This window comes from Rhincodon typus, chromosome 12 (genome assembly GCF_021869965.1).
Source record: "Rhincodon typus isolate 14 chromosome 12, sRhiTyp1.1, whole genome shotgun sequence".
Classification (NCBI taxonomy): domain Eukaryota; kingdom Metazoa; phylum Chordata; class Chondrichthyes; order Orectolobiformes; family Rhincodontidae; genus Rhincodon; species Rhincodon typus.
Window position 1 is genome coordinate 66,981,891 of NC_063343.1, and position 19,537 is coordinate 67,001,427.

General features: G+C 41.7%; 1 protein-coding gene and 1 pseudogene across 1 annotated transcript; both read left to right on the plus strand.

Moving 5' to 3' along the window:
• The first annotated feature begins 7,205 nt into the window (after positions 1-7,205).
• LOC109910649 (protocadherin-10-like) lies at positions 7,206-9,599 on the plus strand. The gene has a single exon (XM_048603780.1). The coding sequence runs from the start codon at positions 7,206-7,208 to the stop codon at positions 9,597-9,599; it is 2,394 nt and encodes a 797-aa protein (XP_048459737.1).
• A 5,144-nt stretch (positions 9,600-14,743) lies between these two features.
• Positions 14,744-19,537, plus strand: LOC109910650 (annotated as a pseudogene).

A 19,537-nucleotide genomic window follows, 5' to 3' on the forward strand; every position in this document is an offset into this window, starting at 1 on the left:
TCTTTGCCCTCCCAATTTCCTTTTTTAAGCAATCTCATATACTCTCCATACTTTTGAAGGGCCTTCCTTGTTTTTAATGCGCTGTACCTGATTTATATGCTTATTTATTTTTCTTTATCAAACTGTCCTTGACATTCAGGGTTCCCTGCACTTGCTGCCGTTGTCCTTCACTCTTAAACAAACATGCTGGCGCCGAAGTTTCATTATAGTACTTTTAAAAGACTCCCAATTTACAAATGTAGATTTAACTGCAAATAGCTGCTCCCAGCCTATGTTGGCCAGATCCAGTCTAATGATATTGCATTCCCCTAAATTAAACCTTACCTTCTGCACTACCCTCATCCCTTTCTAAAATAATCTTGAAACTTACAGAGTTATAGTCACTATCCCAAAATGCTCACTCATTGAATCTCCAACCATTTGACCGGTTTCATTCCCTAGGATTAGGTCTACCTCTGCCCCATCTCCTGTTGGACTATGTGGCACAGAAAAAGGTCTCCTGGAAGCACTTGTATCGGTAACAAATACGTTTCACCACAAACATCAAAGTTCTGGAGCATCGCACTCTTTTTGAATTTACCCATTCGCTGGACACGGTCAGCACACGCGAAAACAACAACTTGAACGATTAGAGATGCAACTGCTCTCACAGTTCCCTGATTTGCTGAACAATATTCATGCGGGGTCTGTAATGATTTCAGGATTCTAGCAGCCACCGAGTTCCACTGAACTATGTAAACGTTAGCCGGGCGCGGGGCGTGAGGAGGTACACGAGTTGTCCGTTCTATATTTGATATAGAAATAAAAAGAAGGCTGACTGCTGCAGCTCCTTCCGATATTTGCGCACTAAACCACTAACCATCTTCAACTGAAGGGCATCGGGTAGCAACACTTTCATACCTTATTCAGCTGCACATTTGGAGGAATTGGGGAGGGTTAATTGAAAATTGATTGTTCTTGAGGTTGGTTGGCTCTCCGAGCTGGTTTCTTGTTTCGCAGACGTTTCGTTACCACGCTTGGTAGCATCCTCGGTACATTCCACTACGAAGGAAAACCGGAAGTGAGGCAATCCAGCTCAACCGACTCCAGAGTTTAAAAACCAGGCGGGAAAACACACCGACATTTCATCGGAGGCTGCACTGAGGATGTTACCCAGCATGGTGACGAAACGTCTGCGAAACAAGAAACCAGCTCGGTGAGCCAACCAACCTCAACACCCGCAACCCGAGCTATAAATCGATTCCAAAAACTTATTGCTTGTTCTTAGAAGGAGTGAACACTACAAAAAGACAGCACGAGTTGAAGTTGAAACTTCATCTTAAAGTATTTAGATGGACCTGGAGACGCGCTATCGCGATAAAATGTAATATATCGCAGCCTGGGTTTTCGGAGGAAACCCATGAGGACATTTACCCTCATACAGTGTGAGATGTTTGTTCTTTTAGTAACAGGACACATTTGCACCAGAGCCCAACAGCTGCATCAGAACGCACAGTTTTAAGACCACTTCTTTGTTGCAATTATAAAGCAACATCAGTTTCGATTGTTAAACGGTAAGTATCCAAGTGCAAGCCCATGTCGTCTCTTGTCTCGGGTCTGCGTGTTGCACTATCAAGCAATCTGTTGTTTCCCAACTTCACTTAAAACAAGCAATAGCTTTGATTTATATAGCGTCTTATCAGTCTCTTAGAAAGAACCCAAGTCTATTTAGTCTTGAGAAAGTGACGATGAACCAATTCACCAAAGCAGCATAGACAGCACCTTCCAAACTCACGACCTCTACCATCTAGAAGGACAAGAGGCAGCGGATAGATGAGAACACAACCGCCTGCAAGTTCCCCTCCACGCCACTCACCATTCCAACTTGGAAGTATACCACCGTTCCATCAGTGCCGCTGTGTCAAAATCTTGGAACGCCTTCCCCAATGGCATTGTGGGTCTACTTTAACCAAATAGGCTCTAACAATTCGTGAAGTCTGCTTGCCGCCACCTTCTCAATGCCAGCTATGAATGGACAATAAATGTTGGCCCAGCAAGAGCGCCCATATGCCGTGAATTCGTTAAAAATAAAACATAAACTGCTGCAGTCCTTGTGCTTTTCGGACGAAAGCTCCAGAAGAATGACCCAACCATACTGAAGGAACGACGATATATTTCTAAGTTAAGATAGTGAGTGGCTTGGAGCGGAACTTATGAAGGAGCAGCTATATTACTCCAATTCAGGGTAGTGTGTGGCTAGGAATGAAACTATCACGATGTGATTTTCAATGAATCTGCTACCCTAATATTTCTAGACAGTGGAAATCGTTGGTTCGGAAGTGCTGTTGAAGGAGGCGTTAGATTTGACGTGATGCATGTTGCGCACGCTGTTGCCTGAGAGAATTCATAAGAAATTCTGTTAACTTTGACGCAGGCCCTAAGCAGGATTTTGCCGGATCGAATTGTATGCTTCTGCCATTGTTATTATTGTTTCCTATGTTTATGCAAGTTTGTTCATTCAGTTATTTCATTTTCAATTTATCTGTAGCGGTTTGATACAATTAAGAGTTTTCTCTACCGTTTCAGGAGGCAGTTAAGCGTCAACCACATTGATTGGGTCCGGCGTCACATGTAGGCGAGTGAGAGACTGCAGATTTTCCTCCCTACAAGACATTGGCAACCAGATAATCTTTTCGGATAATCTGAGAGCTTCATGGTCACTGTCACTGAGAATCGCTTTTATTTCCAAATGTTTAACTGAATTTGATTTTTACTAGCTGCCCTGGTGGAATTTGAACCTCTGCACCTGAGCATTAAACTGAGGACTCTAGATTACTAGCGCAGTAGCTATTGTTAAATTTTTCCCATCTTCAGCTGTATAATTACCAGCTTTGGATAGCAACAACTATTATGGTGCAAGTTAAAAGAAACAGTCGAAAGATCCCTAAAACAAAACTGAAGAAGGGTCCCGACCTGAAGCGTCAATTTTCCTGCTCCTCTGATGCTGCCTGACCTACTGTGTTCCTCCAGCTCCACACTGTGTTATCTCTGACTCCAGCATCTGCAGTTCTTACTATCTCTGAGGTGAATATTTAGCTAATCGATATGCTGGTATTGGCCGGGAGAATAATGTTGAACAAAGGAAGTTAGCGTGCCCAACATTTTAAAAGAAAACATATCCTGTGTGCGTTCCTGGGGTCCTTAAAAGGCAGCCGAGTACCAATTTCACAACTTTACCAACAGATGGCGCATTTGGTAATATATCACTCCATTACTGCAGGGAAATATAATCATTCTTTTTTGTTCCTTTAATTCTACGTTTCAGAGTAAGCCGACACACTTCTGAAACAGAACAGATTGCTAGCACATGAATCAAGGTAGCTCGTAGGATTTCATAACGGTCTAATTGAAGCTAGAAACATTGAATTAATCTGAGAAGGAAGTAAACCGCTCTTTAATTCGAATGCTAGCACAAAATATGCAAACAATGTTCTAAAGGATCAATGATAAACCTTCAATTAACTGGTGACAAGTAGAAGAGAACGGACATAATATTTGCTTGCTGGAGAATGATCGATATAAATATGCCTGCATTTTTCTTGTTCAAGTTGCACATTCCTTAACATTTCCATTCTTTTACTCTCATCAATTTTAGTCTAGTGTATTTTTGTGGCAATCGACTAGTGCGAAAATTAGATGGATGTAATATTCGTTAAGTCAGATAGACCAAATTAGGTTAGAATTTTATCTACTTAGGCCGATCTTTCCCACTGAAATTCACCTTTACCTCAGTCACTAATGCGTTCTTATTCATTCCGACGAAACAATGCAATTTATATCAACGATTCAGTGTTCACCCTTTAAACTCATGTACGCTTTCTAAAATTATAGATTTTCCATTAAATCTGAAATTATTCATAATTCATAAAGGATGGACCTAAGTTTTGAGCTCTAATATGTTTTTCAGCATGAACCCCAGAAGCAATCTGGTCTATGCCAAGCATCTTCGAGATTTTGAATTGGAGTACATTGTTGCACTTGTCACGACTTGTCTGGCTGTTACATTGATGGCTTCAGGTCTCGGTAGCCGTTATTCTCCTTATTATGTCTCAATTAATATCTATACAAGTTTACATTATTTCTCCTGTCCTGCTGGAACGTCTCTATCTATCATCCTAATTTAATACATTGTCTGTTAATATGTCATGCACCCATCAATTTTATTTCGTATATATGTCTGCAATGCGTACCACCTTCATAGACTGTCTCAGTGCAACGGTGAAACGTATCTTAATTTTCTCTTTCATGGGACAGTGTGTGTCCAATTTCAGTCCTAAGAAACTAATGTCTTCATCTCGGAGATAGCAAGAACTGCAGATGCTGGAGTCAGAGACAACACAGTGTGGAGCTTGAGGAGCAGGCCAGGCAACATCAGAGGAGCCAGAAAGTTGACGTTTCGGGTCGTGACGCTGCTTCAGAAATGGGGAGGCGGCAGGGAGCTGGAAAATAAATAGAGTGGAGGGGTGGGGCTCGGGAAGGTAAGTGGTGTGGTAATAGGTTGGATGCAGATCGGGGGTAGTGGGGATTGATTGGTGGGAAGGATAGGGTGGACAGGTGGGGAAGAAAATGGAAAAGTTGTGTCAGGTCAAGGAGGCAGGGATGAGAGGGAGGGTTGGACATGGGATGGAGACACATGTGGGGAGATTTTAAAACTGTGAATTCTATGTTTAGGCTATCGGACTGTAGGGTCCCGAGGCGGAATATGCAGATCCACCTCGGTACCAACAAACCCCCTCCCCCTCAAACCTCCTTCCCCCAACAAAAATAAAGACAGAATCCCACTGGTCCTCACACACCACCCCACCAACCTTCGCATCCAGCGTATCGTTCTCTGCCACTTCCGCCACCTGCAATCTGACCCCACGACCTGAGAGATATTTCTCTCCACACTCCCATCTGCTTTTGGTATTGACCACTCATTCCGCGACTCCCTCATCCGCTCCACACTCCGCACTAACTCCATCACACGTGGCACCTTTCCCTGCAACCGCAGGAAGTGCTACACCTGCTCCTACACCTCTCCCCTCACCTTCATCCAAGGCCCAAAGCAAACCTTTCATATCCGACAGGGATTCACCTGTACAGCCGCTAACTTGGTCTACTGTATGTGTTGCTCCCATGTGGCCTCCTCTGTATCGGTGACACCAAGCGTAGACTCGGGGATCATTCGGTAGAGCATCTGCGACCTGTACATGACAAAAGACAACACTTTTCGGTTGCCAACCATTTTAACTCCCTCCCCGGCCCTCCTACACCGTGGGTGGACATGTCCATTTTGGGCCTCCTCCAGTGTCACAATGACACCGCACGCAAATTGGAGGAGCAACACCTCGTATCCCGCCTCGGGAGCCTACAGCCCGATACCCTAAAAATAGAATTCACAGTTTTAAAATCTCCCCACCAGGGACCCATCTCCCCAGCCCAACCCATCCTCCCACCCGCCTCCTTGACCCAACACAACCTGTCCACCTTCTCTCCCACCTATCCGCCGCACCCATCTCACTGACCAATCCCCACCACTGCCTACCTGCACTCACCTATCACCATCCCTCCTACCTTCTCTAGTCCCACCCCTCCTCTATTTATTTCCCAGCTCCCTTCTCCATTTCTGAAGCAGCGTCACGATCCGAAACGTCAACTTTCCTGCTCTTCTAATGCTGTGCCTGCTGTGTTCCTCCAGCTCCACACTGTGTTATCATCTCTTCTGCAAGTTCAACCAACCAGTTTAAAATCTCTGTGGATGCACCATCACCATATGAGCAACAGAGGTTCAAGGATGCATTTTGCGGCCATTTTTGGAAGCTCAATTTGAGGTTGGGAATAAATACTGGCCTTGCCATGAACATCCTTATTCCAGGACCAAAAAATAATTTGTATTTTCCTTTATGCTGAGTAGCATCACTTCGTATTCACTTTGCAATACTAATTTCTCTAGCACTGTTTCTGCAACGTGTTTTTATATTTTGCAATTCCCAAGTTACAGAAACACAATGTTCTTCTTTGTTTCAACTTCATTCCAAACTCAACATGTCACTCAGCATTCACCTTCGCTTTCTACTTTCTTCATTGGCAGTTAGCTAGCATACACACATTCACGTACACACGCATGCAGACAAACGTACTCATTCATACAATTTAACTGTGACCATCTCTTCTTTATGATAATGTATTCCTTTATAAGTTCAACCCTTCATTAGATGTGCTGAATGAAATATGAAGAAAATAATAATAAAAAAGAAAATTAGGCAACTTGGTTTCAACAACTTGAAATAATTTTAATGGGAATTTAAAATTCCATATTTGCATAAATAAACAGTTAAACCTTTTAGCAATTCCCGTTTGTTCTGTGATTAAGTGGGTGTTGAAGTCTGCATATTCTTTGACTTAAAAGATTGTGGGCGCTGGAACATTTGATCAACATCATACATTTACGTTGGATAATTATCAGGGACATTGAGTTAAGATGGCTAACTGGAATTGCTTTTGGGAGCTATAGCAATCTACTTGACTGGCGGAGCCAGCTCTAAGGGATTAATGGACTTGTTCTGTTTGCATGGTTTTAAACAATGAAATTGATTTGGAAGTCGAACAAATATGAAAGACATCAATAAACACATATAGAATCTCAGCTTTGCAGATCAAGATCTGATGAGTATTACCCAGTGTGAACACGCATTTATTGTGAGCAAAATTACGTAACACTTTGTCCTTTATTATTTCCGAAATGAAAGCGAAGCATCAAATTTCCAGTCGGGGAAATGCCAAAACTTGGAGGCGTTTATAATGATCATGGAGAAAATTATTAAACATATAATGAAGCTGTTTATTTTAAGTACCTAAATTAATTGTGCACCACTAAATCGTTTAATCATGGAACAGTGCTGCTTTAAGATTGGAAATGCACAGTTAATGGCAGGAACTCGTTGTCTCACTGTCTACCAATAAGAAGCTCAGATGCAGCGGGAGATCCATTGCCCCTCCTCAAGATAGAAGGAGAGCTGGCTGAAAGCGAATTGTCAGTTGAATCACTTTACATTGTGGAGAGATATTCGGAGTGTTAAAACGACTGTTTGTAAATTTGGCTGATAGATTCATTTATCGCGCTGAAGCCAATTCTTGCCCTGAAATATTTTTGAGAATTTCCACAACAACCCGCCGTCGGCACAATGGCGAACCTACAAAGCAAAACAGCCTTTATAATTAAGACGTTGACTGTTATTTTCCTACTTTGTAGAATTAATCTAGTTTTTGGAGAGATTCGGTATTCTATTCCAGAGGAATTGGAATATGGTACCTTTGTTGGGAACATCGCTGAAGATTTAGGACTAAACGTTCGGCAACTGTCAACTCGAAAATGTCGCCTTGTATCTGCAGACGGAAGACAGCATTTAGAGGTAAATCTGGAGAATGGCATTTTGTTTGTTTACGAAAGAATGGACAGGGAACAGCTGTGTGCACAAATCCCTACATGTATCCTGTCTTTTCAAATAATAGTAGAAAATCCTCTGGAAATGTACCGCGGTGAAGTCGAGGTTATTGATATTAATGATAACTCGCCCAGTTTTCCGGAGAGTGCCCTTCTTTTACAAATAGCAGAAAATATTGCGCCAGGCTCACGTTTTCCGCTAGAGAGCGCGCTTGATCCAGACGTGGGGACAAACGCAGTCACCACGTACAAACTCAGTCCGAATGAGCACTTCAGATTAAACGTGCAAACCAGGGAGGACAATACTAAACTGGCAGAGTTATTGTTAGAGAAACCCTTGGACCGAGAACAGCAGTCAACCTTTGAGCTGGTACTAGCAGCCTTTGATGCTGGGTCCCCTCCAAGGTCTGGGACAATGCAAATCAACATTAATTTGCTCGACATCAATGATAACGCGCCTGCGTTTGAGCAGGAAGTGTACAGGGCGAGCTTGGTGGAAAATGCTCCCCCAAGTACCTTCGTGATCAAGATCAACGCTTTCGATCCAGACCAAGGCACCAATGCAGAGTTAAAATATTCTTTCATTAACCTTGTCTCTCGGAGAGTGCGTGAACTGTTCAGTTTGGACCAAGATACTGGAGAGGTCAGAGTTGAAAAGCTGTTGGATTTTGAAGAAGCAAACAGTTACGAACTCGACGTTCAAGCCGTGGATAATGGCTCACCAGCAATCGCAGGACATTCTAAAGTATTGATCAAACTAATTGATATGAATGATAACGCCCCTAAGATAAAGTTAACTTCACTGTCCGGTAAGGTCCCAGAAGATGCAGAGCCCGGGACAGTGGTAGCTTTGATCGATGTAACGGATCGCGATTCTGGAGCAAATGGACGAATTCACTGTCAGATTCCTAAGGAATTCCCATTTAAACTTCTTTCTTCTTTGAATGATCATTATACACTGATTACAAGTGGCTTGTTGGATCGTGAAACTACCTCTGAATATAACATACCTATTTTAGCTTGGGATTCGGGGTCTCCTCCATTATCATCAAACCAAACTATTCAGATTTCGATTTCTGATGTCAATGATAACGCCCCCAGGTTTGCTCGGCGCACGTATACAGAGTATGTAATGGAGAACAACGTCCCGGGTGCTTCAATTTTCACGGTGACTGCGTCTGATCCTGATCTGGATCAGAATTCCTATATCTCTTATTCTTTCAAACAAGTTCTTCAAGAATCGCCAGTCTCCACCTATCTCAATATTAATTCAGTGAACGGGACCATTTATGCGCTGCGGTCTTTTGACTACGAGAAAGTCAAAAACTTTCAGCTCCAAGTTCAAGCGCGTGATGCTGGAGTTCCTCCGCTGAGCAGTAGCGTAACACTCAATGTGATCATCCTGGATCAAAATGACAACGCCCCAGTCATTGTTTCACCCTCAGCACAGAGCGGATCAGCAGCGGAAGTGATCGTGCCTCAGTCAGCGGGCCAGGGTTACTTGGTTACCAAGATTATCGCAACTGATGCGGATTCTGGTCAGAACGCACGGCTCTCCTACCAGATCGTTCGATCAACCGATCCTACTTTCTTCACTGTCGCGAGCAATTCGGGGGAGATCAGAACAACGCGGAACGTTTTAGAACAGGATGGCAGTACACACAATCTTGTCATCTTGGTGAAAGATAACGGGCAGCCCCGTCTCTCCACCACGGCAACAATCCTCTTGTCAATCCAGGCCAATGTTAGTGCAAAAATCTCGGATACCGATAATTTAATCAGTACCCCGAACTACTCCTCCAATCTAAACCTTTATTTGATCGCTGCTTTCGGTTCAACTTCGCTTATATTTCTTGTAATCATTGGTTTATTGATTGTCCTAAAGTGCCACCAGGAGAGGGACGATGTTCCAGACGGTTGGTCCCCGGTTTGTTGCTGCAGCCGAAAGAATGCGAAGGAAACCTTTAGTCGGGCTTCTATGCCAACAAACCCTTTAAACTACAGCGGAACTGGACAAAGCATTCCTTTCCCTGAAACCTACCATTACACGGTTTGCTTGTCTCCAGAATCATCAAAGAGCGATTTTTTGTTCCTGAAGCCCTGCAATCCACACATGCCTCAAGGGCAATGCTAAGTGATACAATTGTGGTGAATTCAAGGTCAATTGTTTTGTATTCTTGATAAAAATTCTGATTTACTTTAGTCCACTTGGAAAGCAAGAGATTTCATCCCTTTTTATACATATTGCATTGCAAAAAGAAAAAAAATCTATAATATAAATCCACAGGCATATTGTAAAGGAAAGAAAGCGCTGTGGTATAAAATGTTCCTGTTAGGATTGCAGTGCACAGTTTCTCTACCAGTCATTATGGAACAATCCATGTGCATCGATAAACCAGTGCTCCAAATATTTTGCAGGGAGGTATATTAGGATCCATTTCTATTTGGAAATAATTGGCTGGATAGCTCTTCTTTTTTGATATTAATCCAGCTCATGGAATTTTTTTTGAATAATGATATAGGCAGTTTAGTCCAGTTTCCTGTTCCTTGAATGTTAACCTGGCCCGCTTTTGTCTGGTGTAGCAGTATGACGAGATGCAAAAACATATTATAAACAATTCAGAATATACAATCTTAATGTATGACATTAAAATGAATTTATGTTCTTAGATTTGCATTTTCTTTTATCTTAACCGTTAAATGTCGTCCATTACACAGGAACAGACCATTCAGCCCATAGGTCCATCCTGGTTCTCTTGCTCCTCAACAGCCTCCTTTCATCATTTCCACCTAACTCTCTCAGCATGTTTTCACACCCCTTTCTCACTCATGTGTTTATTTAGTTTCTTAAATATATCATGTTATCTGTCTCAACTAATTCTAACGTTAGGGAACGCCACATTTCAAACATTCTCTCCAGGAAAGAAATTGATTCCTCAAAGGAGTAATTGGTGAATACCTTATATTATGTAATCTAGTTTTGTCCTCCCACAGAAATGGAAACATTTTCTCTATGCAGTCAACTCTAATCAATCTATTTGTTATCTTAATATCTTCTGTTGGGTCACCTCTTAGTTGTCTTTTTGTAGAACAATAAAGAGTTCCTACATGTTTAATGCTCCCTATGTACATGCTATCTAAGTTTGGGTATAATCTTTGGCAATCTTCATTTAGACTTCTCTAATTTCTCTCTATACTTTTCACTTTAGTGACCAGATCTGAACACAATAGACTGGGTCTGTCTTACAAATGCCCTGGATAAGATTAACATCACTTCCCTGTTTTTCCAATACTAGCCTCGGCCTATGAGCATCCGTTTGTTTTTGCTATGGGCTTTTAATGCATACTGATACATTTAGTGATTTTCATATCAGTGTCCCATTCTCTTTGTTACTTTACCCCATTCAGACTTTTAATTTTAAGCACGATGTAAACTTCTCATTCTTCCTACCTAAATGCAGACTTCACACTGATCTGTAGTGAAAGTCATTGTTAAATGTAAATCCACTCCGCTAGATTCTAAATACCTTCTTGAATTTAATCATGATCTTCCTTTGTGCTAATTGTACCCCACAATTTGGTGTCATGTCCAAAAATTAAATTGTACAAACAATTCCCAAGTCAGTATCATTAATTTAGATTCTGTACAACTGTGGTCTCACCGCAAATACATATAAAATATCATATCCCACATTTTTTCCAGCATGAGTAGCTACACATAATTCGTATTCTCTGTTCCTGCCTCTGACCTTAGTCTCAGATATTAAATTTAATCACGTGTCAATGTTAACAGTTATCCTTGTTATTTCTTTGATGAAGTCAATGGAGTTGCTCAAGAACGGAATTCCATTTTGAAATCATTCTTACTATTCCATTACTGGTTCTGATGTCTTCCTGTTAGAAACTTGAGTACACATTGGATTATATTTTCTGCCAGTCATATTAGTGCAATTACATATTGTTCCCTGCACTTGTCCTAGCTCTCTTTGTAAACCTAGGAACAGCAATTACTTTACTCAAATTTTGCCAAATTTTGCTTTCCTAATAATTTTTCTAATATATGTAAGAGTGCTTTTACTATCCAGTCTATCTTATCAAACATCAATGGCAGTCCATTCACATTATGGTATATCCTCATTTCATTTATCAATGAGTTCATTTCAGAGTCAGTTACATTGCTGTGATCTGGAATCACGTACAGGAATGATGGATAAGAAATGCAGTTTATATTCAGAAGGAACAATAGTAAATCAAATGGTCCTTAAATGATAACCCATAGATTTCTGGCCACCATTACTGATGCGAATATGTATTGAATAAATGCACACAGACACATTATATGGAATGTATGAATAGAGATAGGACAAGGAAAGAAATAAAGAAACGTGCAGGAGTGCGCCATGAATTGGAAGCTCAACAAATAAACAAAATATGAATAAGCAAAATAAAGGTAAGGAAATGGTGACAAGAGATTTTGGTCTGAAATTGTTGACCTCAGTGTTGAGTCCAGAGGCTGTAAAGTGCCTAATTGAAAGATGAAGTATGGTTCCCGAAGCTTACACTGAGCCTTAATAGAACAGAATAATAAGCTTATGATGTAGTTGTCAGCATGAAAGCAAATGGCAGGCTACCAGAAACCCAGTTTGACTGAGTGGATGCGTTCATGCAGCAGTTACCCAATCTGTTTTTTTTTTTCGCAATTTAGAGAAGACTGCATTGTGAGTAACAAATATGAACATTATATTTAAATACACATAAATCACTGATTCAGCTGGAAACAATGTATTCGATACCCTGGAAAGTGAGGAGTAGAGGCAGCAAAAGCATAATTGTGATATCTCTTGCATTTTGCATGTAAAGATGCTACAGGAAGAGGATTGGGTGTTGCAGTTGACTGAGGAGAGCACCAGGACAGCGCAGATGAAGTGTTCTTTTGCAATGCTGAAAGGGGAGGGGGGGGCGGGTGCAGTGGCTCAGTGGTTAGCGCTGCTGCCTCACAGCACCAGGGACCTGGGTTCGATTCCACCCTTGGGCGACTGTCTGCGTGGAGTTTGTACTTCTCTCCGCGTCTGCGTGGGCTTTCCCCAGGTGCTCCGGTTTCCTCTCATAGTCCAAAGGTATGCAGGCTGGGTGGATTGGCCACGCTAAATTGCCCGTAGTGTTCAGGGATGGGTACATTAGGTGGGTTATAGGGGGATGGGTCTGGTTGGGTGCTCCAAAGGGCCTGTTTCCATACTGTAGGGATTCTAAGATGTACTTGTTTGTGGCATTGTACTGATGTGGTGGAAATAACGGAGAACTATTGCCTGAATACAGAAACTAAATGGAGTGTAAGGCAAGGATATGGGGACCCCCAGCAAGAGAGGCAAACAGCAGATGTTTAGGAAATATGCCAAACATGGTTGTGGGGGTATTGCGGGTTGATGAAAGAAATAATGAATCTCAGAAGCATCTGTTCTGCAAAATTGCATCATCAGAACGTATTTCTATTCTCCATTTTCCCGTTTTGCTATCCTTTTTTTGCTTCATGTACTTAATATGTCTTTTTTTCCTTTGGTTTCAGTTGTAACCTTATTTATTTATGCATGGCGTTTCAGTATTAACAAGTTTGCTTTTTGTTCATTATGAAACATATTTCTCCTGAATCATGTTGATACCCCTTTCTCTGTTTCTTTACCTGATAAGCTTTTTCCAGTTTTGCTTTTGTAGTTCCCATCTTATCCTGCCAAAATTAGCTTTTGCCTAATCTGTTACTTTAGGCTTTGTCTGGCTTAATTATTCATTTTTCGTAACCATTGTTTAAACTTTGTTTTGTTAAGATTATTATTGCTTTTGCTATTTTCTTTCCTCATCTGCTGTAGATAATTCTCCATTTCTAGATCCAGGGATTCCCTCAGTCCAGCTGACATTTCTGTGTGCCGCATAAGAAATAGTCTGAGCAATCTCCTTCCAGCTGTCATCTTGTCTATTTATCTAGCTGCAATCTCTTATAGTCATGAAATCATTCAGGTCCATAGCTCAAAAAGGCCGTATATCTCAACGAGTCTTTGCTGGTCAAAAACAACCTCTTAAGTATTCCAATCCCATTTTCCCGCACTTAGTCCAGATTCTTGTATGCCTTATCATCACAAGTGTACTTCTGAATACTTCTTAATTGTTATGAGGTTTTCTGCATCTACCACCCTTATGGGCAATGAGATCGAGATTCTAATCAGTTGTTGGGTGACAAAATGTTTTCCTGGTATCTTCTCTAAACTTCTTGCTCCTTAACCTAAATCTAAATCTCTAAGCTATCATAAATAGCATTTCATGACTTTTTCTCATTTTATAAATTGCTAATGCATTTCTTCCTCCACCTCTCTTCCACCATGAGGCACGTGGTTTCAACAAGGTTTTTTAAATAAAAAGTCCAATTTTCTCATCTATGTTCAGCTCTGGTTGTAAACATGCTACTTGCTTAATAGCAATTCAAACAGAATTGGAATTTCCGAAATAAATTAATAATACCTCATTTCATGTTTAGTTGCTAAGACGGTTTTTATGAACTGTTATAAATCTTTTGCAAACAATATCATGTTTTTACAAACTGTTCCTATCCAGTTATAATACTTAAGTGAGAGTATGTTGTCAGTCCTAATACGCAATGTTACTGTATATTTGCCCTTGTCGATAACGTTTTATAGTGATTTTTTGCTTTTTGGTTCCTATTTGAATTCTATTGCTCAGAACAGAGTGCTTTCTATGCACACGGATAACTTGCCTGTTCATAAATATGGTAAGTATTTTACTGTTCTTTGAAAACGATTACGAGTTGCAACAGAAAAAAAAACTGCTCTACTGATATTCAAAAGTCCTCTATTTTTAATATTAGTAGTATTTATAAGGACTGGCAACAACTATGAGGGGAAATGTTACAAAATAGATTGAGCAGCGGATGCGTATTAATTTTGCGCACCATTAAGTTGCTTATTCTAATCGCCGTAACTGCAGGAATTGCTCAGCTTTAAGAATTTCTGGTAACATGTTCCCCGACAAAGCCTCGAGCCGCTGCCCACAATAGGAATTTGAAATGAATGAGCGATCCAATGCTCCTCCTCCGTCAGGGAGAATAGATGCCTGCACTTAGACTGAACGACAGTTTAACCAATGAGAGTGGAAAATACTTTGTCAAATTAACAATTCGAGGTGTGGGAAGGAATATTCGCGGCCGTGACTCGTGAAGCTAACCGTATGTAGTCTGCGATCTGTGATTTTGTTAAATAATCCAGTCCAGCAACAATGGCGCATTCACAACGCAACAACGCCTTGAAGTTCGTGGCATTGCTGTTTATTTTCCTCATCTGTGCATTGGATGTGGTTTCTGGGCAGATTCGCTATTCGGTTCCCGAAGAACAGGAACAGGGGTCTATCATTGGTAATATTGCTGAAGATTTGGGAATAGATGCTGGAACATTATTAGTTCGGAAATTTCGTCTCGTCTCTGATTACACAAAGCGCTATTTAGAAATACATTTGGAAAATGGGGTGTTATTTGTCAATGAGCGGATAAACAGAGACTAACTTTGTGGACCAACCCCCGTATGTATTCTTTCTTTCCAAATTGATTTTGAAAACTCTCCAGAGAGATACCGCCGTGAAGTGGAGATTGTTGATACTGGTGATATCATTCGCCCAGTTTCCCGGAGAGTACAATTCTCTTGCAGATGGCCGAAAACATTGCAACAGGCTCGCGATTTCCCCTAGAGAGCGCCCTCGATCCAGACGTGAGGTAAAATACAGTCGTAGACCTACAACCTCAGCCTAACTGCGCACTTCGGTCTACAAGTGAAGACTGCAGAAGTTGGTGATAAAACTATCGAGTTGCTACTGGAGAAACCGTTGGACCGTGAACGCCACGCATCCTTTCAGCTGATGCTGACAGCCACCGACAGAGGGAGTCCTCCACGATACTGGACTGCTCGTATTGTTATTACAGTGCTGGATAGCAATGATAATGCGGCTGTATTCGATCGCAAAGTCTACAAGGCCAACCTCGTAGAAAACTCTCCCAGGGGTACCTTGGTGGCCACAGTCCGTGCCACTGATCCAGCCGGAGTTCAGATGCTGAGGTAACCTATACTTTCAGTCACCGCGTTTCACAGAAAATGTATGAATTGTTCCATTTGGATCCGCGAACAGGAGAGATTACTATTCAAGGTATACCTGATTTTGAAGAAGCAAGCAGTTATTCACTTGATATTCCAGCTACCAACCGTGGTTTGCCAGCAATTGCAGGGCATTCTAAAGTCTTAATTAAAGTAATTGATGTGAATGATAACGCCCCTGAGCTAAAAGTGACCTTGGTATCTAACATAGCGTCAGAAGATGCTGCACAGGGGACAATACTAGCTTTAATCAATATAATAGATGGCGATTCTGGACAAAACGGATAGGTCCACTGTCAGATTCCTTTGGACGTTCCCTTCAAGCTTCAAACATCTTTGAGCAATAGTTACAAGTTGATAACTGGCGGCTTGTTAGATCGCGAAACTGTTCCTCTGTATAACAGACTTATTACAGCTTGGGACTAGGGATCGCCACCACTATCAACAAGTAAAACCATCCAGATCTCAGTTACTGATGTAAATGACAACTACCCCCGGTTTGCTTGACCCACGTACGCTATATATGTGATGGAGAACAACGCTCCGGGTACTTCAATTTTCTCAGTGAATGCGTTTGATCCTGATCTGGATCAGAATTCATATGTTACCTACTCCTTCACGACAAACTTTAATCAAAATTCCCCAGTGGACACCTACCTCAATATTAATCCAATGAACGGGACTATTTACGCACTGCGCTCTTTTGACTATGAACAGCTGAAGAACTTTCAGGTCCAAGTCCAAACCCGTGATGCTGGAATTCCTCCACTGAGCAGCAGCACAACAGTCAATGTGATTATCCTGGATCAAAATGACAAAGCACCAGTCATTGTTTCGCCCTCAGCACAGAGTGGATCAGCAGCAGAGGTGATGGTGCCACTGTCAGCGGACCAGGGTTACTTGGTCACCAAGATAATCGCAACTGATGCCGATTCTGGCCAGAACGCACGGGCTTCTACGAGACACTGAAAGCCACTGATCCCAGTTTCTTCAACGTAGGGCTAAACACGGGCGAAATCAGAACAACCAGAGGCATTTAGGAACAAGATGCCACCATGCAATCGCTGGTCATCTTGTTGAGGAATAATGGACAACCGAGCCTCTTCACACGGTTACAATCGTCTTTTTAGTTTTGTGAAATGTCACTGAAATGTTTTCAAGACAAGTAATTTAGTTACAAATGCTGAACGTGTGTCAGATGTAAATCTGTGTTTAATTGTCAGTTTAGGTTCAACTTGAACAAATGAACAAATGAAGAAGTACAGCATAGGACCAGGCCCTTCGGCCCTCCAAGCCTGTGCTGACCATCATGCCCTAATTAATTTAAAGACGAACCAGCCAATTTTCGATCTGTATCTCTGTATTCTCTCCCTATTCATGTACCCATCTAGGTGCCTCTTAAATGTCTTCAATGTGCCCGCTTTCACCATTACTTCTGGCAGTGCATCCCAGGTTGCTACCACTCAGCATGAAAAACCTCCCTCCTACATCTCCCTTAAACTTTCCCCCTCTGACCTTGAGCCTGTTCCCCCTTATGATTGAAACTTCAACCTTGGAAAAAAGCCTCTGGCTATCCACCCTATTTCTGCCTCTCATAATTTTGTCGACTTATATTAGGCCTTCTCTCAGCTGCCTTGTTTCCAGTGAAGACAATCCTACTCTTTTTAACCTTTCCTCATAGTCAATGCCTTGGAGACCAGGCAACATTCTGGTTAACCTTCTCTATACTCGCTCCAAAGCTTTCACATCCTTCTGGTAGTGTGGTGACCAAAACTGCACACAATACTCTAAATGCGGCCTAACAAGGGTTTTATATAGCTGCAGCATGTTTTGCCAACTCTTATACTCCAGGCCCTGGGCGATGAAGGCAAACATACCATATGCCTTCTTAGTCACCTTGGTTACCTGTGTTGCCACTTTTAGGGAACTGTGGACCTGCACGCCCAATCCATCTGAATGTTAGTGTTCCTAAGCGTTCTGCCATTTACAGTATAATTCACACCTAAATGCAATCCTTCAAAATGCATCACCTCACATTTGTCTGGATTAAACTACACCTGCCCTTTCTGTGCCCAAGTAGCCAATCTATTTATATCCTGTTGTATTATTTCACTATCGTTGGCACTATCAGCAATGCCACCAATCTTTGTCATCAGCAAACTTGCTTATCTGACCACCCACATTTTCCTCCAGATCATTTATATATAGTACACATAACAAAGGACCTAAGACTGACCTCTGTGGAACACCACGAGTTACCGGTCTCCATTCTGAAAAAAAAAAAAGTTCTTCCACCATTGCCCTCTGTCTTCTGTGACCAAGCCAATTTTCTATCCATCTAGCCAGGCCACCCAAAATCTCTTGTGATTTTAGTTTTTGTACCAACATGCCATGTGGGACTTTATCAAATGCCTTACCGAAGTCCGTATAAGCTACATCCACAGCCCTACCTTCATCAATTATCATCGTCACCTCTTCAAAAAATTAAATCAGGTTGGTGAGACATGACCTTCCCTGAGCAAAACCATGCTGCCTGTCACTAACTAGTCCATTTTCCTCCAAATGCACATATATCTTGTCCCTTAGCATCTTCTCCAACAGCTTCCCCACAATAAATGTCAAGCTCACCAGCCTGTAGTTTCCTGGATTATCCTTGCATCCTTTCTTAAACAATGGAACAACATTCTCTAATCTCCAGTCCTCTGGAGCTACACCTGTGGTCAACGACGATGTGAAGATATCCGCTAATGCCTCAGCTATTTCCTCCCTTGCCTCTCTGAGAACCTGGGGTAGATCCCCAGGGGAGGTGATGGTCTAGTGGTATTATCACTAGACTATTAATCTAGAGACTAAGATAATGCTCTGGGAACCCAAGTTCAAATCCTGCCATGGCAGATGGTGGAATTAATATCTAATGATGACCATGAATCCATTTGTTGATTGTCATAAAAAAAACCCCGTCTCGTTCACTTATGTCCTTTAGGGAAGGAAATTGCCATCCTTACCTGGTCTGGCCTTCGTGTGACTCCAGACCCACAGCAATGTGGTTGACTCTAAACTGCCTTCTGGGCAATTAGGGATGGGCAATAAATGCTGCCTCGCCAGCGATGCTCTCATCCGATGAAAGAATAAAGAATCCCATCTGGTCCTGGGGACATGTCCATCTAATGCAATTTAGAATTCCCAAAACTTCCACTTTCAATATGTTGACATTCTCTCGAGCATTCACACACTTATCCCTGATCTCAACATTAGTCATGTACTTCTCCTTGGTGAAAACCGATACAGAGTACTCATTCAGGATCTCCCCCACTTCCTATGGCTCTACATATAACTTCCTTCTTCGTCCTTGATTGGGCCTACTCTTTCTCCTAATGTAAGCATAAAAAGCTTTGGGATTCTACTTGGCACTATTTGCTAAAGACATTTCATGGCCCCTTTTTAACTTCCTAATTGCACATTTAAGTTCCTTCCTAATTTCTCTGTACTCCTCCAGGGCTTCATGAGTTTGTAGCTGCCTAGAATTATCGTATGCTTCCCTTTTTCTTTTGACTAATTTTACAATTTCAATTTATATTTGTTGTTTATATTTTATGTAACTATCATTTTATTGATTGGCATCAAGTGTAAGCAGGACAGAAATAACATGAAAGACTACAATTCCCCAGTTTGCTGGTACAGACTTGACGATTGTAATGATACCCATAACCTGACACCTGCATTGAAGGAATCTTTAAACTATACTGGGGCTGGTGAGATTGCTCGTGTCCCTGAAACACATCATTATGCAATTTGTCTGTCTGGAGAATTGGCAAAGAGTGATTTTCTGATTTTGAAGCCTTACACACTGCCCATGTCCCAGGACAAATGGCAGATCCCCTCAAAAATGAAAGCATTTACACAAGAAGTTACTGTCAATCTTTGTTAA

Coding starts and splice junctions, on each gene's coding strand:
- LOC109910649 (XM_048603780.1), top strand. CDS start 7,206: ATGGCGAACCTACAAAGCAAAACAGCCTTTATAATTAAGACGTTGACT.